At 38.4% G+C, this 22,258-nt stretch overlaps 1 protein-coding gene across 1 annotated transcript; it reads right to left on the reverse strand.

Moving 5' to 3' along the window:
- Nucleotides 1–431: 431 nt before the first annotated feature.
- On the reverse strand, nucleotides 432–19,727 carry LOC139473438 (putative nuclease HARBI1). Its single transcript, XM_071256009.1, has 2 exons — nucleotides 19,709–19,727; nucleotides 432–1,138 (listed from the first exon to the last, which is right to left on the reverse strand). Exons 1-2 carry the CDS (start codon nucleotides 19,725–19,727, stop codon nucleotides 432–434), a joined length of 726 nt encoding a protein of 241 aa, XP_071112110.1.
- Between the last annotated feature and the right edge of the window lie 2,531 nt (nucleotides 19,728–22,258).

Here is a 22,258-nt window from a genome sequence, read left to right on the forward strand (position 1 = left end):
TATTAAAGCATGTTTCCCTTCACTTATTCTAAGAGTATGTTTCATTTGTTATAAAATTAATTCAAGCATTCTCAACACATTTGTTTTAATAATTTGTTTAATAACATTAAAAACAACAAATGAATTAATATGTTGGTAACTCAGAGAAAATAAATAATAAATAAAGACAATAACAACCGTTTCCAAATGTACAAAATGCTACCAATTTAAAATTTATCAGTTAAGTATGATTAACTCCATACCAAGTGTCACATAAATGTTCAAATCATGCGTTCCTGACAAGGTACAGATCCAGCTGCACTGTTAAAATACAACTTGAGATACTCTCGTTGTTGTTTTCTGCTTGTGTTGCACAGTTTGGTCCGACTACTTGATCGACATCACACATGTTTACTAGCTGTCGCCAGTTTCCAGGAATAAGGTTATGATTCTCATCCTCTGTATTGCATAAGTGCTGCATTTTGTAGTGCTGGATATCTCGTGCGCATTAAATTGTGTAGACAGATGCATGCTTCTACAACATCCTGTACAAATTTTGGTAACAGCTGCATTGTTGTGAGGAATACTTGAAAACGCTGAGCTAAAATGCCGAAAGCATTCTCTACCACGCGTCTACCACAAGAAATACGGTAATTGAAGATAGGCTGCTCTTTAGTCAGTCCTCTAGTAGAGTAAGGTTTTATCATGTATGTCCTAAGAGCAAATGTGTCAGCACTTAGAATGAAGAATGGAATGTCCATGTCATCATGTGACAGAGGCTCCGAAACTGGAAAATTGATTGTATCGTCTTCAAGACATTCCTTCAATTCAGATTCATTAAATATCTGGGAATCTGACATCGAACCAAACCCACCAACATCACACCATAGAAATTTGTAGTTAGCATCCACCAACGCAAGGAGCACAATAGAAAAGAATCCTATGTAATTGTAATACAAGCTTCCTGTGTTTGGGGGACATCGCAAGGTCACATGTTTTCCATCAATAGCACCACATGCATGAGGTACATTCCATCGGTTCTTAAAGTCATCTGCAACTGTCTTCCACTCATTGGGGTTTCTTGGACATTGGACGACTTCGTTCTTGTACTCTTCTCGGATTGCTCTACAAAACCTCAGGTACAAACACAGAGATAGTGCTATGTGATACACGATACTGGTATTGTAGCGAAGGATACTTGTCTCCTTTAGCAAGGTATCGGAGAGTCACAGCAAGTTTAAGACCAGGGTCCAAACTTTCTCTGTAATTAGTATTTTGTCTTAATATTCTTGGGCTTACTCTTTGAAGTATTTCATCAAACATTCTTGGTTCAATTCTAAGGTAATTGAACCTTCGTCCTCCATACGTAGCTCGTGCAACAATTGGCTATAATGTCCGAATTGGAACCTTCTTTGATGCGTCAACCATGGGCGAACCCAACAGGTTCTCATTTTCCTTCTTCATCTGTTCAGTTTGCGTTCCATTATACCAATACTCATTTGGTGTAACAACAGTGCTTGATGACCTTGTATGATAGCAATTTCTAAGTGCTGGTTGTCCATCACTAGTTGTATCACCAGGAGCTGACTGATAAAAAATCGTCTGCAGATGAGCCTTTTATAGTCAGGATGTTCAGCTGTCGCAAAGACGTCAGAAGCATCGCTGAATGGTCGTTTGGCGATCGCCTAGGAGGCAGAGGCATCGCTGAAAGGTCGTTGAGCGATCGCCATTGGTCGTAGAAGGGTGGCAGCGCGGTAGTTAGTTGCAATAAGGAGGCAGAGGGGAGGCAGAGGGAACGCAGAGGAGACCCAGAGGGAGCGCAGAGATATCGCACAGCGAACGCCTAGGTCGTTCAGGGAACGCAGTGACATTGACAAAAGTAACATTTAGTCGCAGAAGGAAGGCAGAACGGTCGTAGGAGCGATTACACCAAAAGAGAGTTTTCTTGAGTATGGCGACCCCACTGCGCTCTAGTCAAATTTTAGGACCAGAAGGAGCGCAGAGTGATCGCCGTTTGGTGTAATGGCCCCTTTAGTGCCTGTAACGATATGCGAGGCGTGCCATGCTGAGTGCGTGTGATTATCTTGAGTGCTTGATATTGAATTGAGTTTAGTTTATCGCTTATTGAGGAGTTTAAGGTGTTGTATATTTGGCATCCATAGTCTATTTTCTAATTAGTGATTTGTAAAGAGATAGTAGGGTCTCCTTGGAGGCCCCCCGGTTGGAACCTGTCAGGCAGCGTAGTGTGTTTAGGTCTTAAGTGCATCTATTTGTTAGGTTTTTAATTTGAGCACCCCAGGTGAGGTGTTCATCAAAGATTAGTCCAAGGAATTTGGTTTCTTTTTGGAATTGTATGTTTTTTTTGTTAAGTTGTAGTCTGGGGGTGTTTGCACGCATATTTCTGTGTTTGAATACTATCCCTGTGGTTTTTTTCGGCGTTTAGTGAGAAACCCCATTTAATTCCCCATATTTGAATTTTATTTAATGCATTCTGCAGTAATTTTTGAGCCATATTTATGCTTCTGGTGTGGACCCAGAGGGTTCCATCATCCGCGTATTTGGAAGTTTCAATTTTATTGGGTATTCCCTCGAATAGGTCATTAATTATAATGTTGAAAAGTGTTAGTTAGGAAGTCTTGGATATAGTTTACTATTTGGCCTTTAAGTCCTGCTTTTTTAAGTTTTTGTATTAGCCCGTTATGCCATACCATATCGAAAGCTTTAGAGAAGTCTAGAAATATGCCTACTGTGTATTGTCGGTTTAGTTGGCCCGTTTTGATGTCTTGTTCTAATCGGGGGAGGTGTTGATATGAAATCAAGGACCTCTTTTTATAGTCTAAAAAGTACTGGAAACACAACTGATCAATGTCGGAATTATCTTGACTGGCCCAAACATACAATGTGTCCTTTAATTACAATTTTGGTTGGTTGATTAGGTACTTTACTAATAGGAATTTGATTGGACAGGCCGAAATGTGTTCTTATAGGATGTGTCACATGACCGTGACACGATGGTAATTGCGTTAGTTAGATCAGATTAATTATAGTTTGTTGTTACAGCTGCTGTTAGGATGTCTAATGAGTTTTGAGAGGGTGTGTCACGTGACCGTGACACGGTGGAAACTGCGTTAACTACATAGTCGGGATGGCTATACAATGGTCATTAAGGTAATTTACAGGTAAAGAAATCAATAGATTGGATTTAAAGTGGACACTGGCAACAGCATATGGTTGATATTAATTAGGTTTGCTAGGTCAGCTTGGCCTTGACATGATGGGTAATTAAAGTGACATTTCAATGTTAGTAACTGCATAGAAATAACTACATGAAATATATGGCAAATATTTGCAAAATATATACATACAAATAAAGTATAGAAATAATTACATGAAATATATGGCAAATATGTGCAAAATATATATACATACAAATTAATATAAAAATGTGAAATATTTTATCATAAATTGTGCACTGTCACAATACCCTCGGGTGACAACAAGCTTTTGTCCTCAAAATCAAATGATGTTTGTTCAAAGTTCTTCACAATAAATGTTCATATTTTCCTGGTATGATATACTGATAACACACTGTTTGCCGTTCTAATTACTAGCACATGTGTGGTCAATTAGCATGGAAGTCTGTTACCTATATTTGACTGTTGTCTGGATGAAGAATATTGTACAATCCATGATGGGATATAAAAATAGTAGCTGAAAAGGGATGTTTTAAGATTGCACGAATGCCTCTAGCTTTAAAGCAGTTAACACGGAACTTTGTTGGGATATTGATAGGTTGGCCTGAATACATATTTATAAATATATGGGTGGAAGTTGGATTGTGATACTCAAATGATGGTTGATCCGATTTAACCAGAGAAGGTTGAGTAACTAAATAAAGTGTAGCAGCTAGTGCTCTATACTTGAAGAAGAGCCAAACAAATGCTGTTGATAATATAATTGATATATACTCACACGCAAAAGAAACGCAAGTCGAGTATGCAGTATATACATGCTATACTGAACCAAATTAAAAACTTCACAATCCTAAAATTTCAACTTTTTGACCAGTTATCATTGTGGGCCTTTATTGTGTTTTTAAACAGTAATAATTTTTTAATTTGAAGTTTACACGATATTCGGCTTTTCCATTGGACGAGAGGTCGGTCATTTGACCGCGAAATGGATGTTCATAAGTGTATGAACGACACAATTTGACGTTCTTACGTTTTTCACGAGACCGTGTTCTTGAAATGACGTAAACACTGACGGACTACTTCCACATTCCTGGGGAAACCCCTGGGAATTCCCTAGCACGAAAACATGAATAAGCGTTCTTTCTGATCATTTAGAACCTTCATTCTTGGTCTCAGCCTTTCAGTATACATTGAGTAGTATAGGTAATGGGGGTTCTGGACCACTTCCATTGGAGCCGGATTTATATACCTATACCACCACTACAGATGGAATTTTTTATGTGTAAATGATGATGCGATTCAACGATCGTCATGAGATTAAGTTAAATTGACTCTAGCTCACCACCACCTGGAGTCAATCAATGATACCATTAGTACAAAAACGATGATGAGACTAAACTAAATTGTAATGAAAATATTCTCTATTATTTTTACTAATACGTATACCATTATTTTTAACAAAGTGATATTCAACATTTTTACTAAATTCTTCGTTCATTTTACTAGGAGACCAGACTATATACTCTTCTTGGTAATTGGAAAGAAACAATTGATGACCGTATTTGGTTGGTTTGACATCACAAATATAATATATACCTTGTGGTAATTCTCTCCATTTGATAATTTTGTCCCTGAGCATAAATTCCATTATTATATATTTATGTAAGCATTCTTCTAAATGTGATCTAATGATAGTAAGCAATCTATTTTTAATCTCCAACCAATTCTTTGGTTTTGGCACGGAATAATTGACGCGCTTGTTTCCTCCCCTGTTCTATGAACTTTTTTTTCTCGTCTTCGCTAATACCACTGGTCTTACGAGAATTTGATCGAATCTCCTGCTTCACTGCATTGTATTTGGTGAGTTCCGACAACACTAAACGAAACTCCTCGGATATCTTACAATCAGCCATTGCTGTTGAAATATGATCCTCAGTGCTGTTCAACTTTGCTTCGGCGAGTATCCGAATATTATCGTGTTTTAATGCTTTCTTTTGCAACTTACAAGAAATGAATATCTTAGTAAGAGAAATGCTGTCACTTTTAATAATTTGGACCCCCTCAAGGGTTGCAACGGGTGATGCTCCAATATGAATAATACTGCAACATCGACGCTCGTGTCTCTTTAGCCATTTAATCGATAGACCTGGTAATATTTTGAAGGCATTTTCCGGTGCATCTCCGAACAAGACTTCAATAATAAGCATAGAAATATTAGGCATTGCACTCAAGTTCTGTTTAATATCATTGAATTCAGTAACCAAATTTAAACTAACATTTTTTACTGCTGGACGACTATATAACATATGACATGGGTTTTCTGGCAGGGGAGAGACTAACACACTTTTCGTTTTGATGGGATATAAGCCCCGAAAACGATCCCACTATTTATTATCTTAGTTAAATCATGTGCCTTACCCATCATCACATACGGTGGGGTAATAACGATATTCAGAAGCCACTCGATGTTTGCTTCGACCATAGTCCATTTATCATCATCGTTGTGAGTAAGATTGTACAAAGTGTTTTTTTAAGGAGTCTACTAACGTCGACATTGCTTAAATCTCCTAGATTACCTGTGAATGTAACTTATTTCCGCTTGTATACATTATCTTGTAAGTGTAAAGCGTATAACTTACCATCGGTACCAGATTTACCGAATCCTTCTGTGTCTCTGAGATCGGAAAGCGCAATTGTATTACATTGTCTGAGTGTTCCAGGGCCTGATGAATCAACCATTATTTATAATATTGAGTGTTACACTTAAGTATCCTATATGTACAGGTTGGTGTTTTACATCTAATACAGAAATTTTGAGGTCAGGAATAATACCACGCTTTAATTTTTTATATTGTAATGATGAGAAAGATTCCGTTCTACCACTTTTATATTTTTCATCTTTCGCTGGAATAGATCTGAGTAGAGTTGAAGGACTTTATAGTTGAATATTATCCATCATACTGATTTGATCAAGATGGATGCACAACTCTTTATAGGGAACTAAATCGGGTAATTTATCTCCATCAAATGTTGACTTGATTAATGTTATATCTCCAATTTCAAATCCAAGTGTAATTGCTAAGTTCTCGTAAAGTTTACATCCTTTTCTCCAGCGCTTAAAATCAGTATCCCATTCGACTCATTTTGTGTGAGACTAATTCCATTAGGCTTAAAAATTTCATCATTGAGTGAGCATACGCTGTAATACCCATCAGGTATAATAATGTATTTGTCTATACCATTGCCATCTTATATATGTATCTTATTATTATTTCTCACAGCATTTATATTGGTCCACCGCGGAAAAATACGTTACATCGCATAGGGCGACTTCAAGTTGACCAACCGCGGGTAATACGTTACATCGCATCGGGCGACTTCAAGTTGACCAGCCGAGTTATCGATAGTATGAAGCAGTTCAATAGACTGACCATTTGTTATTCCCGGGAGTGTGACATACATATTCAATATACAATGATACTATATCATAACTTAAATATGAAATCAACTTATATTACTAATCAGTCGATTTTAGTAAGTGCCTCTGGTGCTAATTTTGCTGTTAAATTCCCTGATATCTTTGAAAAATACAGGTTCACAGCAACTAGCGTTAAAATGGTGCACGATTGGTTCCACCATCCGATGCAATTTTGGCAGAATCAGTTAAACTTTGCCATATGGTGTGCAACAACGGGATGTGGTGTATCTCTTTATGCCCCAGGATTTGAACTAAATAAGTCTGTTTTATCATTTCACATGTACTATCAGATTAGACGTATACTTAAAGGGGCACTGATCTAACGCAATTCCCCGGGGCTGGTTGTTGCCTTTGTTATTGTTTTTTCCCAGTGAGTACCCGGATGTATAGCAGAAATCTAGACTAGTTCGCGACCTCTGCTGCGCCTTTCGTAAGCGCATTAGTCACGTTTATGGATACCGGTAGTAATAAGGGCGTATGGTCACATTGATCAACAAAATGAAATACAGTTTTCGAGATAATAAGGAAATGTAGGTATCTTTGGGGGTAGCATCGGTAATGGTGACAAAGTTTTGATAAGTCACTTGCTTGGTAATTTTGCGATTTTCGTTTACACTATTTTTACTTGCAACACAAAGTAAATATTTCACCTAAGCATTGCTTTTTTATAGTGTGTTTATTTTTTTACTGTCAAAATGTGTAACATATTTATTAAACGTCTAAATATTTTACAAAGTGACTGAAAAACATTTCGTTGAAAAGTACATGTCTATGTTGTTTGGCTTCTAATCCTACATAATAATCTGTTGTGATGTTTGTAGGCCCTTTTGTTCGTCTTAATCAATCTGGATAGATTTCTTAGTCAAAATGGCTGAAATATTTACACATTTTATAAATTGCCTGAGAGAATCAAATTTTACAAATTGGCGGTAATATATAAACGCTTACAAAGGAAAAGACCGGAGAAAACAACGTCTATCGCGCATTGAAGAATTTCCCAACCAAGACATAGAGAAACAAGAACGAATCGGTTCAAATGAAGGAAAACAAAATGCAAATACCATAATTACAACCCACCAAATTTATGTGTATAAATTTTAGGCAGCTTCCTTGTTCGAGGAATGTATCCGTGAATATCCACACAAAGGAACAATATCCCACTCGTCTGCAGCTGTACAAAGAAACTTATTCGATGTCATGTGTTTCTGTAACAATCAAATATTTTAAAAAACATATATCGTTTCGGGATATTATAACCGTGTTCGTTTCTCAACTGATCACTTGGATTGTTTCAGGTGTTTCACATAGGTGTCAAGTCTTCAAGGGTCGGCTGAGAAAGCCCACGTGACAACTATTTTCATAACGTCCACGGTTCCATTGAGTGACAGATAACAATAATCAATCAATCAACGTATTATCAGTTATCCCTTTGAACAAAGTATGTTGTTTTAACATCGGCACTTCACGCAAGGATTTGAGTGTATTCCCTTTGTTTTAGTAAACCTAGACATGTAAACACTCACTTTTGACATATCCACTGTGCAAGATAACAGTGATTAATCAATCAACGTATTTTCTGTTAATCCTTTGATGACCAGGAACGATCCGTTGATATACAAAAAAAGTAAATGAACTGATCATTCATCTCTTGCTTGGCTGCCACGTGCATATTACATAACACACATTTCACCTCACTTCAAACCTGGATTTAGATTGAATAATTACCCCAGACACAATAAATGCCAAATGGGAACCTTTGTCAGGTAATCTAAGTGGTGCTACCACTAATTGTACCTGTAATAAATTCATTAACTGAGCATCAAGTGAATGACGACAAATACACAAGTGTAGGGTTAGACGAGAAAACGTGGATGACAACAAGGGAGTAGTAATCGTATTATCGACGCAATCCAAAACCCGAAAATTCTTTCACTGCATGGATACTTTTTTTAGTATTAAACTATAACCATCTGGGGTATTTCCAAATGACGACATCCGAAGAGCTCTGCCGTTCTTTTTGTCTCTTTGATTAGGCCGAAGAAATTAATTAACATGCGCCCTTTGTCGAAATCTTTATAGATCACAGTTAACCAATCAGTGTTTATGCAAAAATGCGTAAAACAAATATTGCCTCCAGCCGCCAAGTTCATTTAGCTGTCCTTGCAGACGGTAGCCCAGTCTCTGGTCACGCTCAGTTGCGTTGCGTATCATCCGGGTACTCACGGGGAAAAAAACAATAACAAAGGCAACAACCAGTCCGGGGAATTGCGTTAGATCAGTGCCCCTTTAAAGAAATTAGTGCTCCATTACCGCAGGATTGAGCATGGAATGCATCAAATTATCGGTACAATAGGTTCGCGTATGAACATATTTGTTAGGAATTTAATATTTCTATGGGTAAAGATTGGCGTATTAAAGGAATTAACCATGGTCTAGGTGTTCCGTACAGACGACAAAAAACTGTTAAAGAAGAAAGCGATGATTTAGTTAAAAAAACTCATCAATCATTCAATCCATTTAAGTTGTTACAGAAAAACAATCTCTTTGTAAGATTAGATAATCTGAATCATGGCTGGGAACTTTCGAGTAACGATTGGAAGAAGAAAGCGATGATTTAGTTAAAAAAACTCATCAATCATTCAATCCATTTAAGTTGTTACAGAAAAACAATCTTTTTGTAAGATTAGATAATCTGAATCATGGCTGGGAACTTTCGAGTAACGATTGGAGTGGTTCTCTTATGAGTTTTAAGGGTGGTTTGGCTTATATTGTTAAAAAAATTGTACAACTGAACAACCGCAAACGCTTGGAATGAATTTCTAAATGATAAAACAGAAAATAATTTTACTAACCCAGGAGTTGTAAGAGTTAATGAATCAATAAGAACTTATGTATGGGCGATTCTTGGTGCACAATCGCAAACACGAACGTCCATTATTGGTTCTGGGACGGCGTCCGATGCGCAAAAACAGTTTGTTGCAAATGTGGAGGATGCTATTAATTCACCAGTTGACATACCATCTTCTATAAAGCGTTATCAAGATGTATTACATTTCGCTCAATCCAAGGTAGACTACGTTTATGCTCTGGGACTATACATGTCTCCGAGTAATATGGAACTTAAGATCTTAAGATCGGTCAAGTGACAGGTTATAATAATAGAATTGTTATTGCTACCGATCAACAAAAACCAGGTATAAATTCAGATATTAACACCGAATTAATAACGCAAACAAACACAGGCAAAATGGGAATAGTCAAGCCACAGATATATACTTACACATCTACTAACGCACAACCACATATTGCGGCTAAAAATCAACAACATATCGATGAAAAAACAGCGCTTGTAGTAGGTGGAGTCGCGGCTGGTTTACTCATGATTTGGTTAGCGAACTGATTTGGTTAAATAGTCTTTAGCAGATACGTACAACAGCCCTGCAATTGCTACGATCAGTGCCCACAAGTTTTGACAAAGCCAAGTGGTGGTCTTAGCTAATAAATTCAAGAGCCAGGAAACAATACTCCCTATTATACCGGGAAGTGCAGACGCGGCTTTCCCAGTGCTGAACCTAATGCTTTTAAATGGTTTTTTTATCCACTCTTTTATACCATCCGACCTAGGGGGTGCACCACCTCCTGTACTGCCACCGGTTAACACGAGAGTCAAAGTCGATATAATAAATCCCAATGCGGTTTAAATACTGGCAATGGTTATTCCCTGTTCTCTGTAGAATGTTTTGATTTTATCGGCCAGTGTAGTGTCATCATTGAGGACTTGATCGATAGTTTCTCAAATTCGACTGATTTGTGAACGAAGTGCCTTTCTATTACTGGAAGCTGCTTCAAGGCGGGCCGATCTTTCGTCTTCTAAGTTACGCAATCTTTCTGCAACGTGACATCTACTGAATTCATCACCCGCCTGTTCAAGTTTTGTTTTCTCATAAGCTATATGCTTGTCGATTTCGGATAGCTTGGCTATATTATTGATGAGTTCTCCACGCATTGTTTGCATTGCCTTGTCAAGACCTCGTAATTCCCTAATACTGAACTCCGAGACCGTGGAATTATCGTAGTAGGTTTCCAAGATTTCTCCGAGTCCATCCGAGGCCACCTTCGAGCTTTCTTCCAAATTATCTATGTTACCGAGTTCAGTACGCATAGTCTGAAGAACCTTAGTAGTCTTCGTGGAAAGTTTTGCTCCTCGTGAGTAGTCTACAAAACCTAATTCATCACGAACAATGTTGATTCTGTGTTTACTGTCTATCGTAGACAAAGCTAGGGGCTTACGTGTACGAGAATTCATAAGATCAATATCGGGTTTGCTACTCAGTCGCAATATTCCTTTACTATCTATCGTAAACTTTGAATATTCACAAACAAAAGGACTAACATCTTTAAAGGTATCGTAATAACCATTGACGGTTGATTGTAAAAGTTCATCGTTAAGATTCATGCCAACAAAGCTGGTTTCATCAGTACCCTCTTCGATTGCACTAGGTTTATCAAAATCATCTAGATTAAAATCATCCATTTTTATATTAAACATAAGGTTACATAATTTCAATATTACAATGTCTTCGCAATACGGACGCAAGTTAAACCCACAACGTAGACTTCGAGATCCATTAGGGGTCAAAGCAATTCGTCAGTCTGTAACTATAACTAATAACCCTAGTACCATCGATCAGAATCAAACGCTTCTGTTTCGCTTTCATAATCTCGGCGCACAAGATGTGTTAGTTCCGGGAACTGTCCGACTAGCATTTACGATTATTTTGACTTCTGCCGACGTTAACAGGGAGCCTGTTCAGAACATTAAAATTAGCAGTAGTGAGGTTTTGAGTATTGACGATAGAGATATATACTATTGTTACATGGATCTCTGGAGAACGGATAAAGAGCGGGAAAACTTACAGTACCAAGGTATTTGTAATCGGAACACATTGAGACTGCGTGTAGATGCTTCTAGTGGTGATAGTACCGTCGTAAAAGATTAGGCCGTTGCCGATGCATTAGGTAACCGATTCTATATTCCCCTAGACTTTGAATTACTAGATTCCCACATGCCCTTTTATCAAGCATCCCTAGGTGATAGGTTAGAATACGAACTCACTTTAAACGACTATGGCAGAGTAATCAGAGCTGTAGATGATGCTAGCTATTCCATTGACAATATCTCGCTGGAGTATGATATGATAACAGATCCTGAATTAGCCAGACAAATTCGAAACCAGTATACAGGAAGTTTAGCCATTTAGTACGATCGCGTGCTTCGACATCGAAAGATCACCAGGAACAAAAAAGATACGACGTGGAATATCAATCTAAACGTCCCCACGAGGTCGTTGAAGGCTATTTTAATGTTGTTCGAGGACCCCACTGATGCATTTAAAAGAAATACCGAGAAGTTCTACAATCCCAAGATTACAAAAGTAGAATTGACTATCGAGGGCGTTCCTAATCAACGTCAAGGAATGCTAGCATATCAACAGTGGGATGAGATTAAAAAACATCCTTCTATAAAACGAAGCCCAGAAGTTAACGCGGTCGTGAAAGATCTGTCTCTCGGGTGTATCGATGGGCGAATACCTCACCACGAAGTACACGCTATGGCTCGACATGCGAACAACGGACGATGACCAACTACACGGCAGTGGGCGGAGAATAGAAAATGCCAGCGAGGGTGTCACTATACAGATAACGAAGCTCCAGGAATCGGCTGGTAAATTAAACGTATATTTGTAGGTGATTATGGATGCGCAACTTAATATTCAGAATGGACGATTCGTGCAAGCAATCTATTAATAATCTTTTACCTAAAGAACTGCACTGCGCTATCATATGTGTGCAAACGGGTTGTGGAAGAACAGCTTTTATTCTAGATATTTTAGAAAGTCATTATCGGGACGTTTTCGATCATATTATCATTCTGTGCGCGACTATAAACGTTAATAAAACATACCTATCGAGAGATTGGGTAATGAATGACGATCCGGGCGATCGTTTACAAGACTGTTTACAAATATGTCACGAAAAATACAAAGGAAAATCAACCCTTTTCATAATAGATGATTGCAGTGTGAGTAAAGAACTCACCAAAAAGAAAGATATGCTTTCATATTTAGCGTACTCCGGATGGCATACTCAGCATAGCGTTTGGGTAATTACTCAAAAATACAACTCTGTCCTGAAAGATCTCAGAGAGCAGACCAAATGGGTAGCCCTGTTTCATTGCAAAGACCGAGATTCATTCGAGGAATGTCTACATGAAAATGATGTTATTTATACCAAGCTCGAACGAGGTAAAGTCAGAAAACTGTTAGCTTCCACGAAGCACTGTAAACTCGTATTAAAAACGATCAACCAGCTGCTTATCCAATTGCTTAGCAAAAATATAGCAAAATTTATGCAAAATGTGGCAAAATTATAGCAAATATAGCAAATATAGCAAAAAGATAGCAAAATGTGGCAAAATTATAGCAAATATAGCAAAATTATAGCAAATATAGCGAAAAATGCGATAAATTGAACATTAGCGGTTAATATGACATAATGTGGTTTGAAATCCTCATTCTTTCGCAACAGTTTATTATTACGGGATGTATTGGATATGTCATATTATATTATGTTAGACTTAAATATCTCGTAGGTATTACATTATGGAATGTGACGAACTCATCGAACAAATGCTCAAAGAATCTGATCAACATACACATCAACATGTAGAAGAACCTATGACAGATAAATCTTTAGATAAATATAGAGAAAGACTTGCCGCTTTGGTAGCCGGTGGAAAATATACCCAATATTTTGGGGAAAATTATAACATCGAAAAAATTGATAACATGACCGACGAAGAAATTAAAAAACTGTACACGCATTACGAGTCTAGACTGGGAGCTACCATGACTAAAACGATAGGGTCGGCTATATTACAACTATACACAGTCGTAGCTAGTACGTTTCTTCATATCCCGCAGAACATTGCATGTATTTATGCGAATCTCTAGAGAAGGACCCATTCATCGAACACGCTATAAGCTCAGTAAGCTGTGAGTTTTATCATAGATACGGAATGTTCTTAGCTCCACTCACCACAGCTTTAATAAGGGCTAGGTATTGTCAATTTAAACATACATGCCCACTTAATAATAATAGAGACTCAACAAGTGACACCACAACAGATTGCGAACGAGGAAATAACCCCGATTGCACAAGAGATAGTGAATGAGGAAATACCACAAACACAAAAACAAGCCAGAGTTACTAGGAACCCAAAAAAACTCGCGGCTGGAAGAATGTGCGGGCTAGCGCGGAAAGCGAAACTAATGAATAATTCAAATATTGATCCGATTAAAACTTGGGCACTAGTAGGAGTTGTTGCTATAGCGGCTGTATGGTTGTTTTATAAGACCGGAGAAGAGAAAACGTCACCCCCGATGTCACAACAACAAGTTCAGTTAGAGGTTAGCCCTCATATAATGCCATAAGAAGCATGACTACTCCAGTTACAGACGGTAAAATGTTGGTAAACGCAACGTATCATTCAGCAGTGGTCAGCGGCTTGGCCATTGGCTATGCCCATATAGCTAAAATGATTACTAAAGCCACACCACTCAAGCTAGATTTTTATGGTTATGATATTGGTATGGTCATTCTTCATATTGGATTGGCTTATCCCGGAAGACATAATGAAGTAATTAAACATTTGAATATTTTATATTATTGAACATTTGAATATTCTATATTCATATAAACATGATGCGATGATGGTCGGTGGAGCTGTTGTTAATGCTCTAGCTTTTTCGGGGAGTAATTTTTTATTTTCTAGTATGAGAGGTTCTGAGCAGAAAAGACATAATAAAGCATTTGAACAACTCGAAGCAGCCCAGTAACAATGGACCCAACGGAGAATAGAGAGATTAGATTTTATTCATGAAGAACTGCGTAGACAGGGACATTCAATTCAAACATTTAAGGATGTCGAATCTGCCATGCACGAATACTTCCTCGTTTATGGGAAAAAACTTGACCCTATGCCAAAACCAACAATGAATCAGTTTTATACACAGTCAGAGGCTCAGAAAAAAACGCGAGATTAAATTTATCATGTCGGGATTGACTGCTGTATTGATTTTAGGTTACACAATAACTACGCATAAACCATGACCTAGTTAGGGCGAGCGCTCTGACTGCTAATCAATACCTCACCAGTGGAGATGTTAGGCTGGGCATGCATTTAGACAAATGATATTAGAAGTGTATATTTAACACAATGGCGAGAGGCACATCAACATGTAAATTCATACACATGGGCCAATCACAAATTTGTGGAAAGAGCTGTATGTCGGATTTTTGTGGAATCCACTCCATTGCAATTAGAAAAGGACACATTAATTATTCGTGTTCTGTATGTGGGATTGGGGTCAAAGGTAGTTACTGTTTATGTAAGAGTCACGGTGCTGACAAGAAACGGTTTCAAATTATTTATGAGAGGAAAAAGGCTTACCGAAATGAGATAAATAGATTGGGTAGAATTCAAACCAATTAGACATTAGTTCACAGGTATTTATATATCACAATGACTTATGTTGTCAGAGAGCTGAAAGCTTTAACAAAGCAACAAGGTCTATGTGGATATTCTCGAATGAGAAAAGCTGAATTGATCGATTTACTCGGTTTGGAATACAACAAACCCCAGACTGTCAGAGAACTCAAAGCTCAAGCGAAAAACAGTGGGCTGAGAGGTTATTCTCTAATGAGAAAAGCCGAATTGATCGCTTTACTAGATAATAATCAACAAGATGATGTTTAGAAAAAACAACAAGAATTAAACTTTGTATCCACATCCGCCGGCATTGGTAAAGAGGTTGGAAGATGGATATTAATTCCAACATGGATGTTAATGATGTTAAGCCCATCATATCGAGCAAAATTAACGAGGAGTTAGATTATTTACATAGTATAAAATACCAGCTGACAATTAAAATGTCATTGAGTAAAAGTAACACAGACGATAGCACTGAATATACCTAACCATATTTCCGAAGCAATCAAGAAGTTATAACCGAATCCGATACTATAAACGCATCATTAGATACATCAATTCAGAGGATACAGGAAACTTTAGAACGCTGGACTAATAGAGGTTCGGGTTGGGGTGTTGATAAAATTGATAGTTTATATTAAGATATAGCAAATTATATGCCCTTCAAAGGTGGATCTTATATAAATTTACCCCCGTATTATAAAAAGAAAAATGCCATAATTAATGTAAAAAATAAATCCGATGACTGTTTAAGAATGATGATAAGATCTGCATTGTTCCCCGTAGACAAACATCCGGATAGACCTTTGAGTTATCCTCAAAACGATGGACTCAACTTCGATGGTATAGACGAACCTACACCAATCTCACAAATTGATAAGGTGGAAAAGCAAAATAATTTAGCTATAAATGTTTTCGGACATTCTTCTAAAGGAATTGTTGTACACAGGATAAGCTCCGCTCCGGAACATATTCCCAGAATCAATTCATTTCTGATAAAAAAAGATGGTAAATATCATTATATGTGGATAAAGAGTTTAAGCTGACTATTATACGGTCAAACAACCCATAAAGAAAAGAAATATTTCTGCGAACGATGTCTGCATGGGTACAGCAGACAAGATCTATTAGAAGCGCATAAAGAAGACTGCAGAGGTGTTGGACAGAATGCTATCAGGATCGATATGCCTAAAGAGGGGAAAAATATATTAAGATTTGAACATTATTGTAATCAAATGCCAGTACCATGCGTAATTTACGCCGACTTCGAAGTGCTTATCAAACCTATAGAAAATAATCAAGATAATAATCAAGATAGCAGTTTTATGTACAAAACTCAAGAACATATTCCTTGTGGGTTTGGATATATAGTTGTAAGGTATGATGGGAAAACAAACACTCCCGTGATTTACAGAGGTTCCGATGCAGCGGGAAAGTTCCTAGAATATCTACAAAACGAAGAGAGAATAATCAGGGAAAATTTATCACGTAAGAAACTCATGTGTATGACGAGGGATAATTGGAGGGCCTATAAGAGGTCAACAAGTTGTCATGTTTGTAATAAACCCCTGAATGGGGATTCCGTAAGAGATCATTGCCACGTCATGGGTAATTATCGGGGAGCCGCATATAACGAGGGTAACTTGAAACTAAAAATGAATTCTCAAACAATACCCATCCCTGTTGTGTTTCACAACCTTAGAGGATACGATTCACATCTCATAATGCAAGCTATCTCAAAGACCGACGGTGGCTTATCGATGGTAGCGAAAAGGTATTCTAAGGCTAATAATAAATTAGTGGAAGGATATGATCCGAGTAAACCCGACACACATATATTATATCTCGATGCCAACAATTTGTACGGATGGGCTATAAGTAAACCTTTACCCACGGGTGGTTTTGAGTGGGTCGATGTGCATGATATCGAAGTGAATGATATCCATAATATCAATGTGAATAAGTGGTACATACTAGAAATTGACTTGGAATATCCAAATTCGTTACATAAAGACCATAACAGTTATCTGCTAGCTCCCGAAAGATTAATGGTGAATAAAGATTGGATGTCGGAATATCAACACTCCTTGATGGGTAATACTAGGTTAGCTAACGTAGAAAAACTCGTACCAAATTTGATGGATAAGGCAAAATATATAGTTCACTACAGAAATCTCCAGTTATATCTATCGTTAGGTATGAAACTAAAGAAAATACACAGAGTTCTAAAGTTTGATCAAAGCCCTTGGATGGAGCTCTATAATAGGATGAACACAGATATAAGAAAGATAGCCACCAGGGATTTCGAAAAGAATCTATATAAGCTCATGAATAACTCAGTATTTGGTAAAACTATGGAGAATCTAAGGAAGCGTGTTGATGTTAAATTAGTCAGATCTAATGCGGAAGAAAGACTTAGGAAACTTATAGCCAGTCCGCCTTTTAACAGAAGCAAGATATTTGATAATGACTTAGCCGCATTGCATATGCAGAAGAGTTATATAAAATTCAACAGACCGGTGTACGTCGGTATGAGTATTCTTGACTTGTCAAAACACTTAAGGTATGACTTTTATTACAACGAACTTAAGGAGCAATACAGCGATAGATGTTAGGTGTTATATACCGACACAGATTCTTTGTTGATGGAAATACAAACCGAGGATGCGTATAAAGATATGGCAGAAAAATAGATATGTACAACACGAGCGATTACCCAAAAGATAATCCACTGCACAGCGTAGTAAATAAAAAGATGTTAGGTAAGATAAAGGATGAATGTGCTGGAACCCCTATAGCCGAGTATGTAGGATTAAGACCTAAGATGTATTCTATAAAGAAGTCCGATAATGGAGAGATAAGAAAAGCTAAGGGTGTTAAGAAGTATGTGGTAAAAAAGCATATCAAACACGAACAGTATAAAGAAGCATTATTCAATGGTAGAACATTCAAACACGAGATGAACTCTTTAAGAAGTTACAATCACAGGATATATGGATTAAGAATGAACAAGACATCATTATCCCCCGTAGATACAAAGAGATGGATTGATAAGGATGGTGTAGCTACGTATGCTTATGGTTTTTTAGGGCGGTAATACTGTATTGTTGGGAACTATGAACAACTCTTCTGGTACAAATGCCCTGCCCTGTCCATCTTTAAGATAATAAAGAATAGGCTCTCCTTCTTTCATAACCAATCGACTAATGTTATATGTCTTAAGAGACCAAATCGGATCGGTTGCGCGACGTAGGCTTCCTTCGAGTTCACCGGGCTGGTATAAATATCTTACGCTTACTCTATCCGGAAGTTTTCGTTCTTTGCCTCTCCTCGGTGCTGAAGATTCGGAAGTCACAGATTTCATTTATTTTAATCACGTCGGATGGTTTCTTCCCGATTAATCTCGTTACTTCATTATTCAGCGCTGATACAACAGCTGATAATCGTGTCACCCATTCGGTTGATCTCAATCGCTCGGATTTCATTTCGATCCCATACTGATAGCCAAACAAACGTTCCGTTAATGTCCTGTTAAATCTTTCGACGATAGCTTGACTACGGTGGGCCTCTCTTTCACCATGCCTGATTTCGACATCGTGCTTTGTTAACAGTTTAGTTATTGATCCCATAAACTCGCGACCGAGATCTACTTGAAATAGCTTAGGCCATTTTAGTGGTCCGCGTTTATATATACGGCTCAGTGCAATAGCTACTTCTGTTGAATCTTTCGAGGTTAATGGCTCAGCCTCTTTGTATCGACTAGCCACATCCACTACGATTAAAGCGTATTTATACGTTTTGCGTCTTACCTTATCATGGGAAAGAAACAAGAGGTCAGCCTGATGAACTTCATTCGTTGTAAAAATATCAAACATTGTATGTACGTCGTCGCAAGCTCCGACGTTCATACAGTTTGGCCCTCAGTCTATGAAGGTTCATACTCCAATGAACTCACACAAAGTGAAGGTCAATTCTTAAATGGCCTGGTATAGTCTTCAGATAACACCCGTTTTTGTGCAGGTGAATCGATCAAAATCATGTGCACAGCACTATAGTGGCAAAAGTGTTTTTTCACGTGCAACTGGTCAGGTGGCCATAATACCGCACGTGTTTTCAGCCATACTTGTTAGCAGTCATTAACAAAAACAGAAAAACACAAGAAAACAAAAGTCTTTACGGCTATTTGTCATGCCACGCCTTTCAAATGTGCAACGTGCACGTGCCATCGACATGTTGCAGACGGGAACGTCCGTAGCTGAAGTCGCAAGGACGATGGGTTGTAGTCGACGGACTGTTTATGATTTACAGACGCGTCTACAGCAAACGGGTACCAACGCTAATCGCCCTCGGCCAGGTCGACCACGTGTGACGTCACATGCAGAGGATCGTCAGGTTGTCTTACGTCACCTCCGTAACCGATTTTTGACGGCTACATCAACCAAAAATGAACTATTTAGGGGTAGACTGAGTGCGCAAACTGTTCGAAACCGCCTGAGAACTGCTCACCTTCAAGCACGATGGCCATACTGCGGGCCGATTCTGACTCAATTACACAGACGTCAACGTCAATTGTGGGCATAGCGACACTTACGATGGACTCAGAGGAATTGGAATCAAGTCGTCTTCAGTGATGAATCCCGATTCAATCTTCGATTTGCTGATGGCAGGGCGAGAGTGTGGAGGCGCCGTCATGAACGTTACGCCCAGTGTTGTGTACAGGAAGTTGACAGATTTCGAGGCGGAAGTGTCATGGTGTGGGGTGCTTTCTGAGGCAATGCACGTTCAAGGCTTCATGTCATCCGTGGCAACCTCAAGGCTGCTGCTTACCGCGACCAGGTACTGGCACCAGAACTTCTGCCTTTTATGGCAGCACATGGACCCGGTTTGATCTTCCAACACGACAATGCCAGACCCCACACAGCAATTTTGACAAGGAATTTCCTTCAGAATGCGGGAGTCAACGTCATGGACTGGCCGTCAAGGTCTCCCGACCTCAATCCCAAGCTCTTGGCAGAAGTCTGCGCACTCCTCAGAACCAACCACAGAATTTGCAAGATCTTGGCACCATTTTGCACCAACAATGGCATCGTCTTCCCAATCATGCGGAGGCGTTGTGTGGCAGTTGTCAACGCACATGGTGGCAATACACGCTACTGAACTTGCGTGCCATCAGATTCTCGTGCTTGGGACTTATGATTTAAACTGTTGATGTTATTACCGAATACCGTAGGTGCTTGGAACAAATTATGGTTACCACCGTTAATTAAAATCCTTCTTTGGACATTAATGATTAAAAATTACCTTCTCTGATACATTTGTCCGTTGTATATCATATATGGGATTACTTTTAAAAATGTGAAGTTTTTAATTTGACTCATTATATATAGAGCCATGCATACAATATAAATGTCGCATTGAAAATATTCCTAACTTTGCCTTTCCATTCCATGACGTCAAAAATTTTATGTTTAAGTTGGTTTGTGTTCCATTTAAGAAATAAGGAATAGCTCGTAATAAATTTATATATGATGTGACTCTTCTGACAAAATAGAAATATGTTGTACGACTCATATATTTATAGGATGATTACGTTTAAAATGATGAAACTTCTGTTGAAAACATTGAAATTGGAATAGAATAGCAAAAAACCATGGCCTATGTTGATATTTTCTAGCTATATTTTTTTAAAGCAACATTCAAATGAAATACATTTATTAATACTAACGAAATAAATCAATGTCCATTACTCAACAAATGGACAGAATCATAATGGATGGTTTCTATTCATTCACCCTATCATCACTTATAACTTTGTACAACGTTGTAGCTGAGTGGCAGCAGTATGAAGGTGACATTCCTTTTCAAAGTGTTACAAATAATAACATAGTAGTAATGTAGTCTAAGATTGCACCTGGTTGCGGTCAGGCATCGATTTTCTTTTATACATGGATGATATTTAGTAACTATTTACATAAATCAAACCTGTGATTATGTTGATAATTTTCAAGATCGTTGGAAAGATGGTATGGGGTCTTATGGTATCCGTCCTTAGAAAACTTCTTTCCATCATACTGAACATGACAGACTTTGGCATCCTCCTCAAAATGAATATATCATATATGGGATTACTTTAAAAATGTGAAGTTTTTAATTTGACTCAGTATATATCTGGTGGACTTTGTAGACAAGGACAGGTCACACACACACACACACACACACTGTGTCTGATGGACGTTGTAGACAAGGACAGGTCACACACGTACACTGTATGTTATGGACGTTGTAGCCAAAGACAGGTCGCACACACACACTGTGTGTCACGGACGTATTAGACAAGGACAGGTCACACACGCACACTGTATGTTACAGACGATGTAGACAAGGACAGGTCACACACGTACACTGTATGTTACGGACGTATTAGACAAGAACAGGTCACACACGTACACTGTGTCTTATAGACGATGTGTACAAGGACAGCTCACACACGTACACTGTATGTTACGGACGTATTAGACAAGGACAGGTCACACACATACACTGTATCTTATAGACTATGTAGACAAGGACAGGTCACACACATACACTGTGTGTGATGGACGTTGTAGACAAGGACAGGTCACACACATACACTGTGTGTGATGGACGTTGTAGACTAGGACAGGTCACACACATACACGTTGTGTGATGGACGTTGTAGACAAGGACAAGTCACACACATACACTTTGTGTGATGGACGTTGTAGACAAGGACAGGTCACACACATACACTGTGTGTGATGGGCGTTGTAGACAAGGACAGATCACACACATACACTGTGTGTGATGGACGTTGTAGACAAGGACAGGTCACAGACATACACTGTGTGTGATGGACGTTGTAGACAAGGACAAGTCACACACATACACTGTGTCTGATGGATGTTGTAGACAAGGACAGGTCACACACATACACTGTATGGTATGGACGTTGTAGAAAAGGAGAGGTCACACACATACACTGTGTGTGATGGACATTGTAGACAAGGACAGGTCGCACACGTAGACAGAATCTGA

Source organism: Haliotis cracherodii, unplaced genomic scaffold, assembly GCF_022045235.1.
Source record: "Haliotis cracherodii isolate W230 unplaced genomic scaffold, xgHalCrac1.p SCAF_29, whole genome shotgun sequence".
In the NCBI taxonomy this organism is placed as follows: Eukaryota; Metazoa; Mollusca; class Gastropoda; order Lepetellida; family Haliotidae; genus Haliotis; species Haliotis cracherodii.